General features: G+C 45.8%; 1 protein-coding gene across 1 annotated transcript in view; it reads left to right on the top strand.

Moving 5' to 3' along the window:
* ARHGEF17 (Rho guanine nucleotide exchange factor 17) overlaps positions 1 to 16,482 on the top strand; it is a 122,841-nt gene that overhangs the window by 101,458 nt on the left and 4,901 nt on the right. Inside the window, exons 12-19 of the mRNA XM_015815489.1 lie at positions 1,170 to 1,383; positions 3,652 to 3,725; positions 5,582 to 5,775; positions 6,723 to 6,961; positions 9,495 to 9,744; positions 11,982 to 12,068; positions 14,218 to 14,285; positions 15,661 to 15,809. Of these exons, the coding sequence (XP_015670975.1) occupies positions 1,170 to 1,383; positions 3,652 to 3,725; positions 5,582 to 5,775; positions 6,723 to 6,961; positions 9,495 to 9,744; positions 11,982 to 12,068; positions 14,218 to 14,285; positions 15,661 to 15,809 (1,275 nt within the window). The remainder of the gene's footprint in view (positions 1 to 1,169; positions 1,384 to 3,651; positions 3,726 to 5,581; positions 5,776 to 6,722; positions 6,962 to 9,494; positions 9,745 to 11,981; positions 12,069 to 14,217; positions 14,286 to 15,660; positions 15,810 to 16,482) is intronic.

Genomic DNA, 16,482 nt, shown 5'->3' with positions numbered 1-16,482 from the left:
GGAGCCTTTTCTTTGAAGACGTTTCGCTTCTCATCCAAGAAGCTTCTTCAGTTCTGACCGGATGGAGGGGAAGGGAAGGATTTATACTCCTTGCAGAAAAACTGGTCATTTGTGTCCTTTTTAGAGGGTCGTTGAGGCCACTTGGAGGTTTACCTGTGTCCTGAGGGTCACCTGAGTGGTGCAAATGGGTGTGGGGCCTTTTCTTTGAAGACATTTCTCTTCTCATCCAAGAAGCTTCTTCAGCTCCGACCGGATGGTGGGGAATGGAAGGATTTATACTCCTTGCAGAAAAACTGGTCATTTGCATTCTTTTAGAGAGTCATTGAGGCCACTTGGAGGTTTGTCTGTGTCCTCAGGGCCACCTGAGTGGTGCAAATGGGTGTGGAGCCTTCTTGGAACTGCTGAAAGGATTGTGTTGCAGATTGGAGATCGATAGACCCCCGAGGACACAGATAAACCTCCAAGTGGCCTCAACGACTCTCTAAAAGGAGGCAAATGACCAGTTTTTCTGCAAGGAGTATAAATCCTTCCGTTCCCCACCGTCCGGTCGGAGTTGAAGAAGCTTCTTTGGATGAGAAGCGAAACGTCTTCAAAGAAAAGGCTCCACGCCCATTTGCACCACTCAGGTGACCTTGAGGACACAGACAAACCTCCAAGTGGCCTCAACGACCCTCTAAAAGGACGCAAATGACCAGTTTTTCTGCAAGGAGTATAAATCCTTCCCTTCCCCACCATCCAGTCAGAGCTGAAGAAGCTTCTGGGGTGAGAAGCGAAACATCTTCAAAGCAAAACGAGAAAGTCCAGTTGCCTCTTGAAAAAAAGCACACCTTTGCGACAATGGTGACAAGAAAAATCGAAACACGGGGCAAAATTTTTCACTTAGCAGCATCCATTTCGGGCTCAATTGTGGTCGTAAGTAGAGGACTGCCTGTAGAATGACAACCGGGCTTTTTTGTGTGTGTGTGTGTGTGTGTGGGTCACGTTTTTAGGTTAACAACCTGGCCCGCCCCAAAAGCCCAGTTGTGATTCTTTGAGTCTGCTAGAGAAAATTTGGCTTGTTTTGTTTTGTTTTGTTTTTTTGGGGGGGTTTTTTCCAGCCAAGCTCACATTATCCGAAAAGCTTTTGAGATTCCCACGCTCCGGGTTCTGATCTCTGCTCTGTTCTTCAGACCCTGGATGACGTCATCAAGGATTTAATGGCCGCCATCCACCGGGAACTGACGGAGAAGCAGTCGGTGTCCTTCAGCCTCTCCTTCCCGCCCAACAAGATGGAGATGACCGTCACCAAATCCGACAGCACCGACTCTCACATTTTTGAATTTCCCAATCCGGACGCCCGGCACAATTTTGAACAAGGCTTTGAGGACGCAAAGAAGAAGCTAGGTAGTCTTCTTTGGATGGTTTGGCACCGCTTTAAATGAACGGGCGACGCTTTCTACCTGCACACCCCGCAGGTAGAAAGCTAGCCCCTCAATGTGAAAATTAGCCTGCCGTCTGCTCCCTGACATGCTGATTTTCTGTGAGCAGGGATTGGATTCAGTCTGAATTCAAACCTAAATAACCAACTTGATGCTCTTTTTTTACCTGTGCACCCCGCAGGTAGAAAGCTAGCCCCTCGCTGTGAAAATTAGCCTGCCATCTGCGCCCTGACATGCTGATTTTCTATCAACAGGGATTGGATTCAGTCTGAATTGAAATTTAAATAGCCAAATCGATTCTCCTTCTTAGCTGCACATCCTGCAGGTAGAAAGCTAGCTACTCACTGTGAAAATTAGCCTGTTGTCTGCTCCCCGACATGCTGATTTTCGATGCACCTTCTTAGCTGCACACCCCGCAGGTAGAAAGCTAGCCCCTCACTGTGAAAATGAGCCGGCCGTCTGCTCCCTGACATGCTGATTTTCTACGAACAGGGATTGGATTCAATCCGAATTCAAATCTAAATAGCCAACTCGATGCTCGTTCTTAGCTGCACACCCCGCAGGTAGAAAGCTAGCCCCTCATTGTGAAAATTAGCCTGCCGTCTGCTCCCTGACATGCTGATTTTCTGTGAACAGGGATTGGATTCAGTCTGAATTCAAATCTAAATAGCCAACTCGATTCTCCTTCTTAGCTGCACACCCCGCAAGTAGAAAGCTAGCCCCTCACTGTGAAAAATAGCCTGCCGTCTACGCCCTGACATGCTGATTTTCTGTGAACAGGGATTGGATTCAGTCTGAATTGAAATCTAAATAGCCAACTTGATGCACCTTCTTAGCTGCACACCCCACAGGTAGAAAGCTAGCCCCTCCCTGTGAAAATTAGCAGGCCGTCTGCTCCCTGACATGCTGATTTTCTGTGAACAGGGATTAGATTCAATCTGAATTCAAATCTAAATAGCCAACTCGGTGCTCCTTCTTAGCTGTGCACCCCGCAGGTAGAAAGCTAGCCCCTCGCTGTGAAAATTAGCTGGCCGTCTGCTCCCTGACATGCTGATTTTCTATGAACCGGGATTGGATTCAGTCTGAATTGAAATCTAAATAGCCAACTCAATGCTCCTTCTTAGCTGCACACCCTGCAGGTAGAAAGCTAACCCCTCACTGTGAAAATTAGCCTGTTGTCTGCTCCCCGACATGCTGATTTTCTGTGAACAGGGATTGGATTCAGTCTGAATTCCTGGAAGCCAAATCTATTTGCTCATGCACTCTATATGAGAATTTTTTGGGGTTTTCAATAGGGCAAATAGGGTTGACAAAGCGGGAAAGCTTTTAATCTATTCCAATTTGCGTTGTGCTTTCGCTGTGACACTGCACAGTGGCATCGGCAACTGATCGGATAATGCTACAAGTTTGCTAAGAGTTTTTTAAAATTATGCTTTAAAGAAAGACTAGAAACGAGGAGCGATAAAAACATGTAAAAAAAGAGAAAAGGGTAAAAATATGCATGGAAAAATCAAATAAGTGAAAAAGTGAGCTAAAATACCATGGGCATTGTGGTTTTCTAATATATTATGGAGAGGCAGTTTTGTGTGGTGGTTAGGGCATCAGGCTGGAAACCAGGTGAAGCCGAGTTCAAGTCCTGCCCTTAGGCATGAAATCGGTTGGGGGACTTTGGGCCAATCACCAGGAGATGGGGAGTTCTAATCCCGCCTTAGGCATGAAAGCCATTTGGGTGACTGCCAATCACCAGGAGACAATGAGTTCTAGTCCCGCCTTAGGCATGAAAGCCAACTGGGTGACTTTGGGCCAATCACCAGGAGACGGTGAGTTCTAGTCCTGCCTTAGCTATGAAAGCCGTCTGGGTGACTTTGGGCCAATCACCAGGAGACAGGAAGTTCTAGTCCCGCCTTAGGCATGAAATTGGCTAGGGGATTTTGGGCCAATCACCAGGAGACGGTGAGTTCTAGTCCTGCCTTAGGCATGAAAGCCAGCTGGTAGACTTTGGGCCCAACCCACCTCACAGGATTGTTGTTGTCGGGAAAACAGGAGGAAGAAGGAGTATTAGGTATGTTCACTACCTTGAGTCATATATAAAATAATAATAAAGGCAGGATAAAAATAGAGAAATACTGATTCTTTATGGAATTATAAAATGTATTGTAAAACTGAAAATCGGTGTTTATGTTTCAAGCTAAGGCTGCAATGTTTATTTATTTATTTCTCTTTAATTATCCAGCTTCTAACAAAAACTGTCTGGATCCTGAGTTCCTGAAGGCAATTCCCATTATGAAAACACGGAGCGGGATGCAAGTAGGTGGAAGCTTTTACGATCCAACCCAAGGTTGTTCTTTTCTCGCACTTGTTACAGGCTCTGCAGTAGAATGGAATGAATTAGAATTAGAATATATGGAATGGAATGGAATAGGAATGGAATAGGAATAGAATAGAATAGAATAGAATAGAATTAGAATTAGAATTATTAGAATATATGGAATGGAATAGAATTAAACTAGAATTAGAATTAGAATATATGGAATGGAATGGAATGGAATAGGAATAGAATAGAATAGAATAGATTAGAATACAATATAATAGATTAGAATAGAATTAGAATTAGAATTATTAGAATATATGGAATGGAATAGAATTAAACTAGAATTAGAATTAGAATTAGAATATATGGAATGGAATAGGAATAGAATAGAATTAGAATTAGAATTAGAATATATGGAATGGAATAGAATTAGAATAGAATAGAATACAACAGAACAGAACAGAATAGAATATATGGGATGGGATGGGATGGGATGGAATAGAATAGAGTAGAGTAGAGTAGAACAGAACAGAATAGAATATATGGAATAGAATGGGATGGAATGGAATAGGTTAGAATAGAACAGAACAGAATAGAAAAGAAAATAATAGAGTAGGAAGGTACCTTGGACTTGGAGGTCATCTAGTCCAACCCCCTGCTCAACCAGGAAACCCTATACCATTTCAGACAATTGGCTGTATATTAAGAAGTTACTCTTTTCATGGGCCAAGTGTTTAAAAGACCCTGTAATGCAACTCCCCCTGGATTTATTGCACTGCCATTGAATGACTAACTTTGCTTCTGTCTGCCTAAATCTCAGAACTGGCTCTTCAAGTAGAATGTAAAACTTTGAGTATACACCTACACCTTGACTTTCAACCGTTCGTTTAGTGACTGTGTAAAGTTACATTGGCAGTAAAAAAAAAAAAGTGACTTACGACCAGTTTTTTGCCCTTACGATTATGGTAGCAGCATCTCTGTGGTTGTGTGGACAAAATTCAAGGGCTTGCACCTAGCGTGTATTTTATGACAGTTGCATTGTCCTGGGATCCTGGGATCACCCTTCATGACCACCTATATCAGGGGTCTTCAAACTCGGCCCTTTTATGACTTGTGGACTTCAACTCCCAGAATTCCTCAGCCAGGCACGCTGGCTGAGGAATTCTGGGAGTTGAAGTCCACATTTCATGAAGGGGGCATAGTTCCCCCATGCTGGCTGAGGAATTCTGGGAGTTGAAGTCCGCAAGTCATAAAAGGGCCAACTTTGAAGACCCCTGGCTTAGGGTATTGTTTCTGGATGGCTGGGGTATTCTGGGAGTTGAAGTCCATTGATGCTGACTGGGGAATTCTGGGAGTTGAAGTCCATCCATGCTGACAGGAATTTTAGATGAAGTCCATCCATGCTGACTGGGGAATTCTGGGAGTTGAAGTCCATCCATGCTGACAGGAATTTTAGGGGAAGTCCATCCATGCTGACCGGGGAATTCTGGGAGTAGAAGTCCATGCTGACTGGGGAATTCTGGGAGTTGAAGTCCATCCATGCTGACAGGAATTTTAGGGGAAGTCCATCCATGCTGACTGGGGAATTCTGGGAGTTGAACTCCACAAGTCCTAAAAGAGCCATGTTTGAAGACCCCTGGCTTAGAGCAGTGTTTCCCATCCTTTTTAAGACTGATGGACTTCAACTCCCAGAATTCAATTGCCGGCCGAGGAATTCTGGGAGTTGAAGTCCACCCATCTTCGGTTGAGAGACTCTAGCTTAAACACGGCGTGGGCAGGAAACCCCTCCCCTCTTTTGCCTGCTGCCAAGGAAGACCTTAAGGGAGAATTGTTTTGCTTCCCCCCTCCCCAGTTCTCCTGCGCCTCCCCCAGCCACAACAACCCGGAGAACGCCTACGAGGTCTGGGTCTGCAACAGCGACGGCTACGTGGGGCAGGTGTGCCTTCTCAGCATCAAGAAGGAGCCCATCGTGGAGGCCTGCATCGCCGTCTGCTCCGCCCGGATTTTGTGCATCGCCTCCGTGCCGGGTCTCAAGAGGACTTACAGGTACCAGCCCTGCCAACCGCCCTCGTCCTCTGGGGGGGATCTGCTTGGGAATCTCCAGGGGACCTGCAAGGAAGGAAGGAAGGAGTGGTCAATGGGGAGTTTTTGTTTTAATTAATTAATTGATTTAGAAAAAAAAATATATGGGCCATGTTTTATTTATTTATTTAGAATAGAGTAGCATAGCGTAGACTCAAAAGAATGGAATGGAATAGGATAGAATAGAATAGAATAGAATAGAATAAAATAGAATAGAATAGAATAGAATAGAATAGAATAGAATAGAATAGAATAGAATAGAATAAAAAATATGGAATAGAATAGAATAGAATAAAAAATATGGAATAGAATAGAATAGAATAGAATAGAATATGGAATGGAATATAGAATAGAATGGAATAGAAAATATGGAATAGAATAGAATAGAATAGAATAGAATAGAATAGAATAGAATAGAATAATGAATAGAGTATAATAGAATAGAATAGAATGAAATTAGAATAGAATAGAAAATATGGAATAGAATAGAATAGAATAGAATAGAATAGAATAGAATAGAATAGAATAGAATAGAATAGAATAGAATAGAATATATGGAGTAGAATAGAATAGAATAGAAAATATGGAATAGAATAGAATAGAATAGAATAGAATAGAATAGAATAGAATAGAATAGAATAGAAAATATAGAATAGAATAGAATAGAATAGAATAGAATAGAATAGAATAGAATAGAATAGAATAGAATAGAATAGAAAATATGGAATGGAATAGAATAAAATAGAATAGAATAGAATAGAATAGAATAGAATAGAAAATATGGAATGGAATGGAATGGAAAATAGAATAGAACAGAACAGAACAGAACCCAAAAGCAAATTAAACCTAGAATTAAATGTAACAATGTCCTGCAAGACTCACTTTTCATTTTACAACGCCTTCTTCCCCAGGGAACGTCCAGTCTCTCTAGCCAGCCCAGCCTCGGAGCCGGGAAACCCCACCCTGGATGAAGCTGCCCCTCAACCGTGTTTGCACATCTCCATTTCTGGATCTTCTCTGGAGATCTTGGAGCCGATGGATACCGCCGGCCAGGAACTTGTCCCGTTTGACAGCGATGACACCGACGACGAGTCCTCACCCAGTCCCTCCGGCACCCTTCAAAGCCACTCCACCATCTCCAGCTTTACAAGTGAGTTATCTGTTTCTGGGAAAAGAGGACACCGTGACCTATACAGGGAGTTCATTTAGTGACCGTTCCACATTACAACGGCACTGAAAAACCGTTCTTCACACTTACGACCGTTGAAGCATCCCTGTGGTCACGTGATCCAAATTCAGACGCTTGGAAACTGGCATGTACTTAATGACAGCTGCAACGTCCCGGGGTCACGTGATCCAAATTCAGACGCTTGGAAACTGGCATGTACTTAATGACAGCTGCAACGTCCCGGGGTCACGTGATCCAGATTCAGACGCTTGGAAACTGGCATGTACTTAATGACAGTTGCAACGTCCTGGGGTCACGTGATCCAAATTCAGACGCTTCATATTTATGACGGTTCCAGTATCCCCGGGTCTCACGTGATCCCCTTTGGCAAAATCAGCGGGGAAGCTTAACAACTGTGTCACTAATTGAACAACTGCAGTTATAATAATAATACTAATTCTACTACTACTACTACTAATAATAATAATAAAGTTGGAAGGTACCTTGGAGGTCATCTAGTCCAACCCCCTGCTCAGGCAGGAAACCCTTGGTCAACGAACGCAATAAGATTTGTCTGGCATGATCTGTTTTTGACAAACCCATGTTGGCTTTTAGCAATCACTTTGTGATTCACTTAACAACTGTGGCAAGAAATGTCATAAAACGGAGCCAAATTAACGTACGTCTCATTTAACAACCAAAATGTTGGGCTCAATTGTGGCGGTAAGCAGAGGACTACCTGTACCGCAAAAGTCCCGTTCAACACACACATATACTCACACAAAAACTCATACATGGAGTTGTTGTTTTTTCAGCCCGTTTTCTTCTACCAAGACTTGGTGGCTTTAATAAACATTTTAAAAAATCCAGCTTTTTTTTTCCAGCAAGTACTTGATAAATCAGCATGGAAGCATTTGAGCACAAACAATTCAGTTCTCTCTCTGTTCCTAAGGAACAGGCTTTTTATTACCTAGCAAAATGTCCAAATATTTCTACTCCCTGGAAGCTGCCCTTGTTTATCCACTTTGAGAATCGCAGCGTTGTTAGAACCGAGACCGGAATAATATGACGTATTCTGCACCGAATGAGAGCTTGTTATCGGGGGGGGAGTTGTTATTGTTTATATGAATGCTGTAGCCAGTGTCTAGAGATGGTGTGATGTGATATCCTATTAATAAACAATGCACTGGGATAAACCATCATCCCAAATAACAATGCTCCCTCCTAAAAGAAATATTTTTTTTTTATTAAAAGGGGCAGTCCTAATCTTTTGAAACAGAACGAAGCATTTATTATAGCAGCCCTTTAAAAATAGCAGCACATAAAAAAAAATCTCCAGGCATATAACTTCCTGTTTAGCTATAAACTATTTTTCCCAAGCTGATGTCTGCTAAAGTTGGTGGGACTTGACTCCTCCGATTTTCCTGTCAGAGGACGTGCTAGCTGCGGATTTAGGACGTTAAAACTCCACTTCAAAGGAATTTGGGAGAAGGGTTTTGGATTTGGGAGAAGGGTTTTAAGCAATTTACAATAACTGGCCTGTATTCTGGAATAAAAGCGTGGAGGAAAAGGGTTTTCCAAAATCTCTTGAATATGAGGAGCCAGGAAAAAGGGCAGAGAAGAGCAGGGAATATGGTGATGGGCTTGGAAGCAAAATCTTATGAAGAAGGGTTGAAAGAATTGGATGTGTTTCGCCTGAAAGAAGGAAGGAAGGAAGGAAGGAAAGAAAGGAAGGAAGGAAAGGAAGGAAGGAAGGAAGGAAGGAAGGAAGGAAGGAAGGAGTGGATAGACAGAACAGAGAAGAACAGAATAGAATAACAGAGTTGGAAGGGACCTTGGAGGTCATCTAGTCCAACCTCCTACTCAGGCAGGAAACCCTATACCATTTCTGGCTGTCCAATTTCTTCTTAAAAACTTCCAGTGTTGGAGCACTCACAGCTTCTGGAGGCAGGTTGTTCCATTGATTAATTGTTCTAACTGTCAGGAAATTCCTCGTTAGTTCTAGGTTGCTTCTCTCCTTGATTAGTTTCCATCTGTTGCTTCTGGTCCTGCCTTCAGGGGCTTTGGGGAACAGCTTGACTGCCTCTTCTTTGGGGCAGCCCCTGAGATACTGGAAGGCTGCTATCATGTCCCCCCTCGTCCTTCTCTTTGTTAAACTAGACATACCCAATTCCAGCAACCATTCCTTACATGTTTTAGCTTCCAGTCCCCTAATCATCTTTGTTGCTCTTCTCTGTACTCTTTCCAGAGTCTCAACATCTTTTCTACATCGTGGTTGCCAAAACCGGATGCAGTATTCCAAGTGTGGCCTTACCAAGGCCTTGTAAAGTGGTATTAACACTTCACGTGATCTTGATTCTCTCCCTCTGTTAATGCAGCCTAGCACTGTGTTGGCTTTTGTGGCAGCTGCAACACACGGCTGGCTCATATTTAAGTGATCGTCCACTTAAATATGTGTACAAATGTTTGTCAGTTGAGGAACCTCTACACTTTGTGGTCCCCTTTCCTTTGGCAGATGAGGAGAGCCCCAGTTCCAAAGATGTGACGGCCGAGACCACCAGCTCGGAAGAGGAGCAGGACCCCAGTAGCTTCCTCCCCATCGGTCGCCCCTTCGCCCAGAACCAGATCGGCGAAAGCCCCATGGACGGCCGAGCTATGAGGCGCTCCAGTCAAGGCTCCTTCACCAGGGCCAGCCTGGAAGACCTGCTGAGCGTGGACCCCGAGGCCTATCAAAGCTCCATGTGGCTGGGCACCGAGGATGGCTGGTAAGGAGACCCTGCCCTGGCATCTCTCCGGGTTTGGGGCTAACGGGCGGTGCCAGAACCCCTGTTTTCCCTGAGTGTCCAGACGAGAAAGAGGGCTCCCCACAGGCTCTCTATCCCAGGGGTCTTCAAACTTGGCCCTTTTAGGACTTGTGGGCATCAACTCCCAGAATTCCTCAGCCAGCATGGGGGAACTATGGCCCCCTTCATGACTCGTGGACTTCAGCTCCCAGAATTCCTCAGCCAGCATGGATGGACTTCACCTAAAATTCCTGTCAGCATGCATGGACTTCAATTCCCAGAATTCCCCAGCCATCCAGAAACAATACCCTAAGCCAGGGGTCTTCAAACTTGGGCCTTTGATGACTTGCGGACTTCAACTCACAGAATTCCTCAGCTAGGCACGCTGGCTGAGGAATTCTGGGAGTTGAAGCCCACAAGTCATCAAAGGCCCAAGTTTGAAGACCCCTGGGATAGATGAATAGAATAATAACTTTATTGTCACTTTGGAGGTACACTAATCGGCTTGAAGACCCCTGGCTTAGGGCATTGTTTTCAGATGGCTGAGGAATTCTGGGAGTTGAAGTCCATCCACGCTGACAGGAATTTTAGGTGAAGTCGACCCATGCTGACTGGGGAATTCTGGGAGTTTAAGTCCATCTATGCTGACAGGAATTTTAGGTGAAGTCCATCCATGCTGACTGGGGAATTCTGGGAGTTGAAGTCCATCCATGCTGACAGGAATTTTAGGTGAAGTCCATCCATGCTGACTGGGGCATTCTGGGAGTTGAAGTCTATCCATGCTGACAGGAATTTTAGGTGAAGTCCATCCATGCTGACTGGGGAATTCTGGGGGTTGAAGTCCACAAGTCATGAAGGGCCAAGTTTGAAGACCCCTGCTCTATCCCTTTGGCTGGGCTGCTCTGAGGTCACAGGATCCTCCAAGAGCTCTTGAATATGATTTAATATAAATATAATTCCTTTCATTGCTCTGGAGCCAGAGGGTGATCGTTCGGCTAACCCTGGGGGCTGCTGTTCGCGGAAGAGGTATTTGTAGGTGGGAGTTGAGGCCTTTGGTGGTCTCTGAGCTTGGTGGTTTTCTTGCAGATGTTTCATGACCCAACTAGGGAACATCATCAGTGCTAGAAGGGAGGAGGAAGAGGAAGGAAGGAAGGAAAGAAGGAAGGAAGGAAGAAGGACAGACTGTGGGGTCCTTGGTGCTCTCTGAGCTTGGCGGTTTTCTTGCAGATGTTTCGTGACTCAACTAGGGAACATCCTCAGTGCTAGAGGGGAGGGGGGTTGCAGAGGAAGAGGAGGAGGAGGACTGATGGGTCCTGGGTGCTCTCTGACCTTGGCTGTTTTTTTGCAGACATTTCATCACCGAACTAGGTAACATCATCAGTGTTGGAAGCAAGTGGGTTTTGCCCTTTCTCCTTTTATATAAACTTGTATCTACATATGGTTTGCCCTGTCAGTGTTGGTGGGAGTGAGCTTGTAAGCACAGCCTAACCAAGGAACCGCTAGGAACACGGCCAGCAGCACCGACAGGGCAAGCCACTAGTATGTAAAGTGAGAGCAAAGCCCTCTCTCTTCTAGCATTGAGGGTGTTACCTAGTTGGGTCATGAAACGTCTGCAAGAAAGCAGCCAAGCTCAGAGAGCAGCAAGGACCCCCCAGCAGCTCCTCCTTCCTTCCTTCCTTCCTTCCTTCCTTCCTTCCTTCCTTCCTTCCTTCCTTCCTTCCTTCCTTCCTTCCTTCTAGCACAGATGATGTTACCTAGGTGGGTCATGAAACGTCTGCAAGAAAACAGCCAAGCTTGGAGAGCAGCAAGGACCCCACAGTTCTCCTCCTCCTCCTCCTCTTCCTCCTCCTCCTCCTCCTCCTCTTCCTTCCTTCCTTCCTTCCTTCCTTCCTTCTAGCACAAATGATGTTACCTAGTTGGGTCATGAAACGTCTGCAAGAAACCAGCCAAGCTCAGAGAGCAGCAAGGACCCCACATTCCTCCTCCTCCTTCCTTCCTTCCTTCCTTCCTTCCTTCCTTCCTTCCTTCCTTCCTTCCTTCCTTCCTTCCTTCCTTCCTTCCNCCTCCTCCTCCTCCTCCTCCTCCTCCTCCTCCTCCTCCTCCTCCCATGAGTCTAGTACAGTTTTTCATCTCTCATCTCTGTTAAATCAGCACGATGCCCTTTTTGCCTTGAGTTGCCTCCGGATCCGGACCTCACGTCTCTCCCCTTTGGATTGCAGCATCCACGTCTATCAGTCTTCAGACAACATTCGCAACAGGAAGAACAGCCTGAAGATGCAACATTCGGCCTCTGTCACCTGCATTTTGTAAGTGTCAAGGCACATTTGGGGTGCACTGACCCCCTATAGCCCATGCTCCACTACGCTGGACCGGTTGATATTCCGCGCGGTTTAAGGAAAAATCCGGTTTTGCCGCACACGGTAAAGGAATGAATAGAAAAGCGTAAAGGCCAAGAAATTTAACGAAGGGTGGTGAGTTTAAAACAGGGGTCTTCCAACATGGCCCTTTGATGACTTGTGGACTTCAACTCCCAGAATTCCTCAGCCAGGCACGCGTGCCTGGCTGAGGAATTCTGGGAGGTGAAGTCCACAAGTCATCAAAGGGCCAAGTTGGAAGACCCCTGATGTTGACCCTTACTGAGCACCTCAAGAGACTTTCTTGGGGAGGGTCCATCCCCCACCTTCTCCCTGAGGTCATCCAGCAGTGCCCTCATCGCGGCTGGACAGAGGCGGTCCTCCCACCAGGATTCCCAGTTGCTGGTTAAGGGCCTCAGGCCCAGTTTTACAACTTTTTTGGCCAGAGTTGTTAAGGTGGGTGTAAGGTCAGCCTAGCACGAAAGGAACCATGACTGTCTCTTGGCGTTTTAGGGGCCTCCATTCCAGGAGGATCTCAAGCCAAGAATGGACAACCATTTGGCTGGTGTGCTTTGAGGATTCCTAACTTGGGCCAGAAGTTGGACTAGAAGACCTCCAAGGTCCCTTCCAGCCCCAGGAGTCTATGATACTGTGACCTCCAAGGTCAACTTCCCCACCTTAAGAGACTATGCTTATGTGACCTCCAAGGTCCCAACCCTAGGAGACTATGCTTCCGTGACTCCTAGGGTCCTTTCCCACCCTAAGAGTCTATGATCTTGACTTCCAAGGGTTCCTTCCAGCCCCAGGAGTCTATGATACTGTGACCTCCGAGGTCAACTACCCACCCCAGAAGTCTATGCTACTGTGACCTCCGAGGTCCCAACCCTAGGAGACTATGCTTCTGTGACTCCTAAGGTCCTTTCCCACCCTAAGAGTCTATGATTTTGACCTCCAAGGGTTCCTTCCTGCCCCAGGAGTCTATGATACTCTGACCTCCGAGGTCAACTACCCACCCCAGAAGTCTATGCTACTGTGACCTCCGAGATCCCAACCCTAGGAGACTATGATTTATTTATTTTTTTCTAAGCCTTTGCAATTTCAGTTGTGGGACTGGATCAGAGCCGATCAGCGAATAAAAAGCATTTAAGAAAGTATTTGGGATAACACACTCCAGGCTTAGGATTCAATTGAGATGAATTATTTTTTTACTGCTGTTCTGGCCACCATCATATAATAATAGTAATAGTAATAATAATAATAATAACAACAACAACAACAACAACAACAATAATAATAATAATAATAATAATAATAATAATAATAATAATAATAATAATAATAATAATAAAGTTGGAAGGGACCTTGGAGGTCATCTAGTCCAACCCCCTGCTCAGGCAGGAAACCCTATACCATTTTCGGACAAATGGCTGTCCAGTTTCTTCTTAAACACTTCCAGTGTTGGAGCATTCACCGCTTCTGGAGGCAGGTGGTTCCACTGGTTAATTGTTCTTCTCACTATCAGGAAGTTTCTCCTTAGTTCCAGGTTGCTTCTCTCCTTGGTTAGTTTCCATCCGTTGCTTCTTGTTCTGCCGTCAGGTGCTTTGGAAAATAGCTTTGACTCCCTCTTTATGTGTGAGTGGATTTCCGAGCAGCCCAGATTTATCTGACGTAAAGTAATAATAATAATAATAGTAAAGTTGGAAGGGACCTTGGAGGTCATCTAGTCCAACCCCCTGCTCAGGCAGGAAACCCTATACCATTTCGGACAAATGGCTGTCCAGTCTCTTCTTAAAAACTTCAAGTGTTGGAGCATTCACCACTTCTGGAGGCAGGTGGTTCCACTGGTTAATTGTTCTAACTGTCAGAAAATTTCTCCTTAGTTCTAGGATGCTTCTCTCCTTGATCAGTTTCCATCCGTTGCTTCTTGTCCTGCCTTCAGGGGCCTTGGAAAATAGCTTGTGTGGTTCCTTTCCACACCCCTCAATATTATTGTAATTTATTTTAGAGAGGGGAAAAATGTGGGATAGCATAGAACTGTCCTGCGTTATTGGGAAGTTGGGAAGCATATAGATTTGATAAAACCATTGTTATCCTTCTACAGGTATCTTGATAACCAGGTGTTCGTGTCCCTGGCCAACGGAGAGCTGGTCGCCTATCAGAGGGAGGCAGGTAAAAAGCCTGAACATAAATACCTGCCACTTAAGGACATCCGGCCTTCTCCGTTGCTTTGGCTCCGAACGTGGCCAAGGATAATTTTCTCCTATTTCTCCCACCCCTGCAGAACTACACCTCCCATCACCCCCACCCAGCAAAGCCCTGGCTACTTCTGCTTTCCTGTTCTGGATGGGTTGAGAAAGTTGGGGCTGGTAGTCCCACAACCCTGGGGGGGGGACACCAGATGGAGAGAGGGGATCTTGCAAAATTGGAAGCACGTGTGTGAATCCTATTCCCATTTCAGACAGCCATTTGTCTGAAATGGTATAGGGTTTCCTGCCTGAGCAGGGGGTTGGACTAGATGACCTCCAAGGTCCCTTCCAACTTTATTATTATTACTATTACTATCTGAAGCAAAGGGTGGAACTGAGTAGCGTGATGGCAGAATTACTTTCCCATGTGAGACCCTCTTGCTGGTTTTTTGGACGGATAACGCCTCGATTAGTGACCCTCCCATCATTCGTTTAGTGACCTTTCAAAGTTACAACGGCATTGGGGGGAAAAATGACTTATTTTTCACTTTTCCAACCATCCCCTGGGTCACGTGATCGAAATTCAGACACTCGGCATCTGACTCGTATTTATGACGGTCACTAGCGTCTCCCCTTTAGCAACCGCCTGACAAGCAAAGTTAAGCCAGATTCGCTTAATGACCGCGTTACTAGCTAAACTGCCGCAATTCACTTAACGACAGTGGCGAGACCGGTTGTAAAACGGGGCGAAACACATCTAACAACTGTCTCGCTTAACGGAAGAAATTTTGGGCTCGGTTGTAAACCGAGGACTAGGTATAACTCAAGATTGTGGCCGACGTCCTAAATAACCCCGAAACATTTGGGGGAGGGGGGGGCGAGAAAAGATTGTGGCGGCGTTCACACAATACCCTTAGGCTCTTATAGGAGTGCCGTTGTGTAAACTTCCACAATAGCTTGTACCACAAAAGGGTGACGTGACCGTGGCAATACGGCAAGTCGGAAGTGTGAAAGACAGTCATAAGTCACTTTGTTCAGTGCCGTTGTAACTTCGAACCGTCACTAAATGATGGGCGTAAGTCAAGGACTACCTGTAAACTGATTGATTGCTATAAGGCCTACGCACAAGGAATCTTTTCAACTCAAGGTTACACCTGCTAGGAGTTAGCTGACTGTATTCAAGGGAAGTTGAACATAGTAGCTCCTTTGTGGCTACGTAGGGATGCCAGGCTGATCCCTCTTTTGACTCCACCTCCAGGTTCACCCTCTCCTCCTCCTACGACCACGTCACCCAAATAGCGAGGCGTCTTCCACGAAGAAGCAAAACGCAGCTTGCCTATCTCTTTTCTCTCTTCCAGGACGCTTTTGGGATTCTCACAACTCTAAATCTCTCTTGTTGGGCTCTCCGGGCAGCCCCGTAACCAAGATGGTGGCCGTGGGCGGGAAGCTCTGGTGTGGATGCCAGAACCGAATCGTTATCCTCAAGACTTCTACGCTGCTTCAGGAGGTAAGAAGGGACAATTCTAGCTCCACCAGCTTCTGCAGGCAACATCAACGCCAGGTGGATACCTGCAACCAGATTTCCTCCAGGTTTGGCAAGGGATCTTGGGGAACCAGGAGATCAGTGGTGATAGGGTTGGAGACCCCATGCCCATAGCTGACTTCGGGCTTCTGAAATAACACATACAAGTGGAAATCGTAAGGTTGTTGAGCAGGATCCATCTTCCCATCCTGCATGCTTGATCTTTTGGTGCCTGTTGTTGGGAGGGGAAGTGAAAGAGTCTGCAGGTACGACACCCAACAAAGCAAAGACTTGGAGAGAGAAACATGTACAGCTAGTCCAGGGGTAGGCAACCTTGGCTCTTTTATGACTCATGGACTTCAACTCCCAGAATTCCTCAGCCAGCATGGCTCAGCTTGGAAACTTCTCCATTTCTCCTCAGCGTGGCTGGCTCAGGAATTCTGGGAGTTGAAGTCCACCAGTCATGAAGGGGCCATAATTCCCCCACGCTGGCTGAGGAATTCTGGGAGTTGAAGTCCACGAGTCATGAGGGGGGGCATAGTTCCCCTATGCTGGCTCAGGAATTCTGGGAGTTGAAGTCCACGAGTCATGAGGGGGGGCATAGTTCCCCCATGCTGGCTCAGGAATTCTGGGAGTTGAAGTCCCCGAGTCATGAAGG

Source organism: Protobothrops mucrosquamatus, unplaced genomic scaffold, assembly GCF_001527695.2.
Source record: "Protobothrops mucrosquamatus isolate PMUCROS unplaced genomic scaffold, P.Mucros_1.0 scaffold344, whole genome shotgun sequence".
Taxonomy (NCBI): Eukaryota; Metazoa; Chordata; class Lepidosauria; order Squamata; family Viperidae; genus Protobothrops; species Protobothrops mucrosquamatus.
Note: the sequence above shows the minus strand (reverse complement) of the source record. Positions and strands in the feature narration are given on the sequence as shown.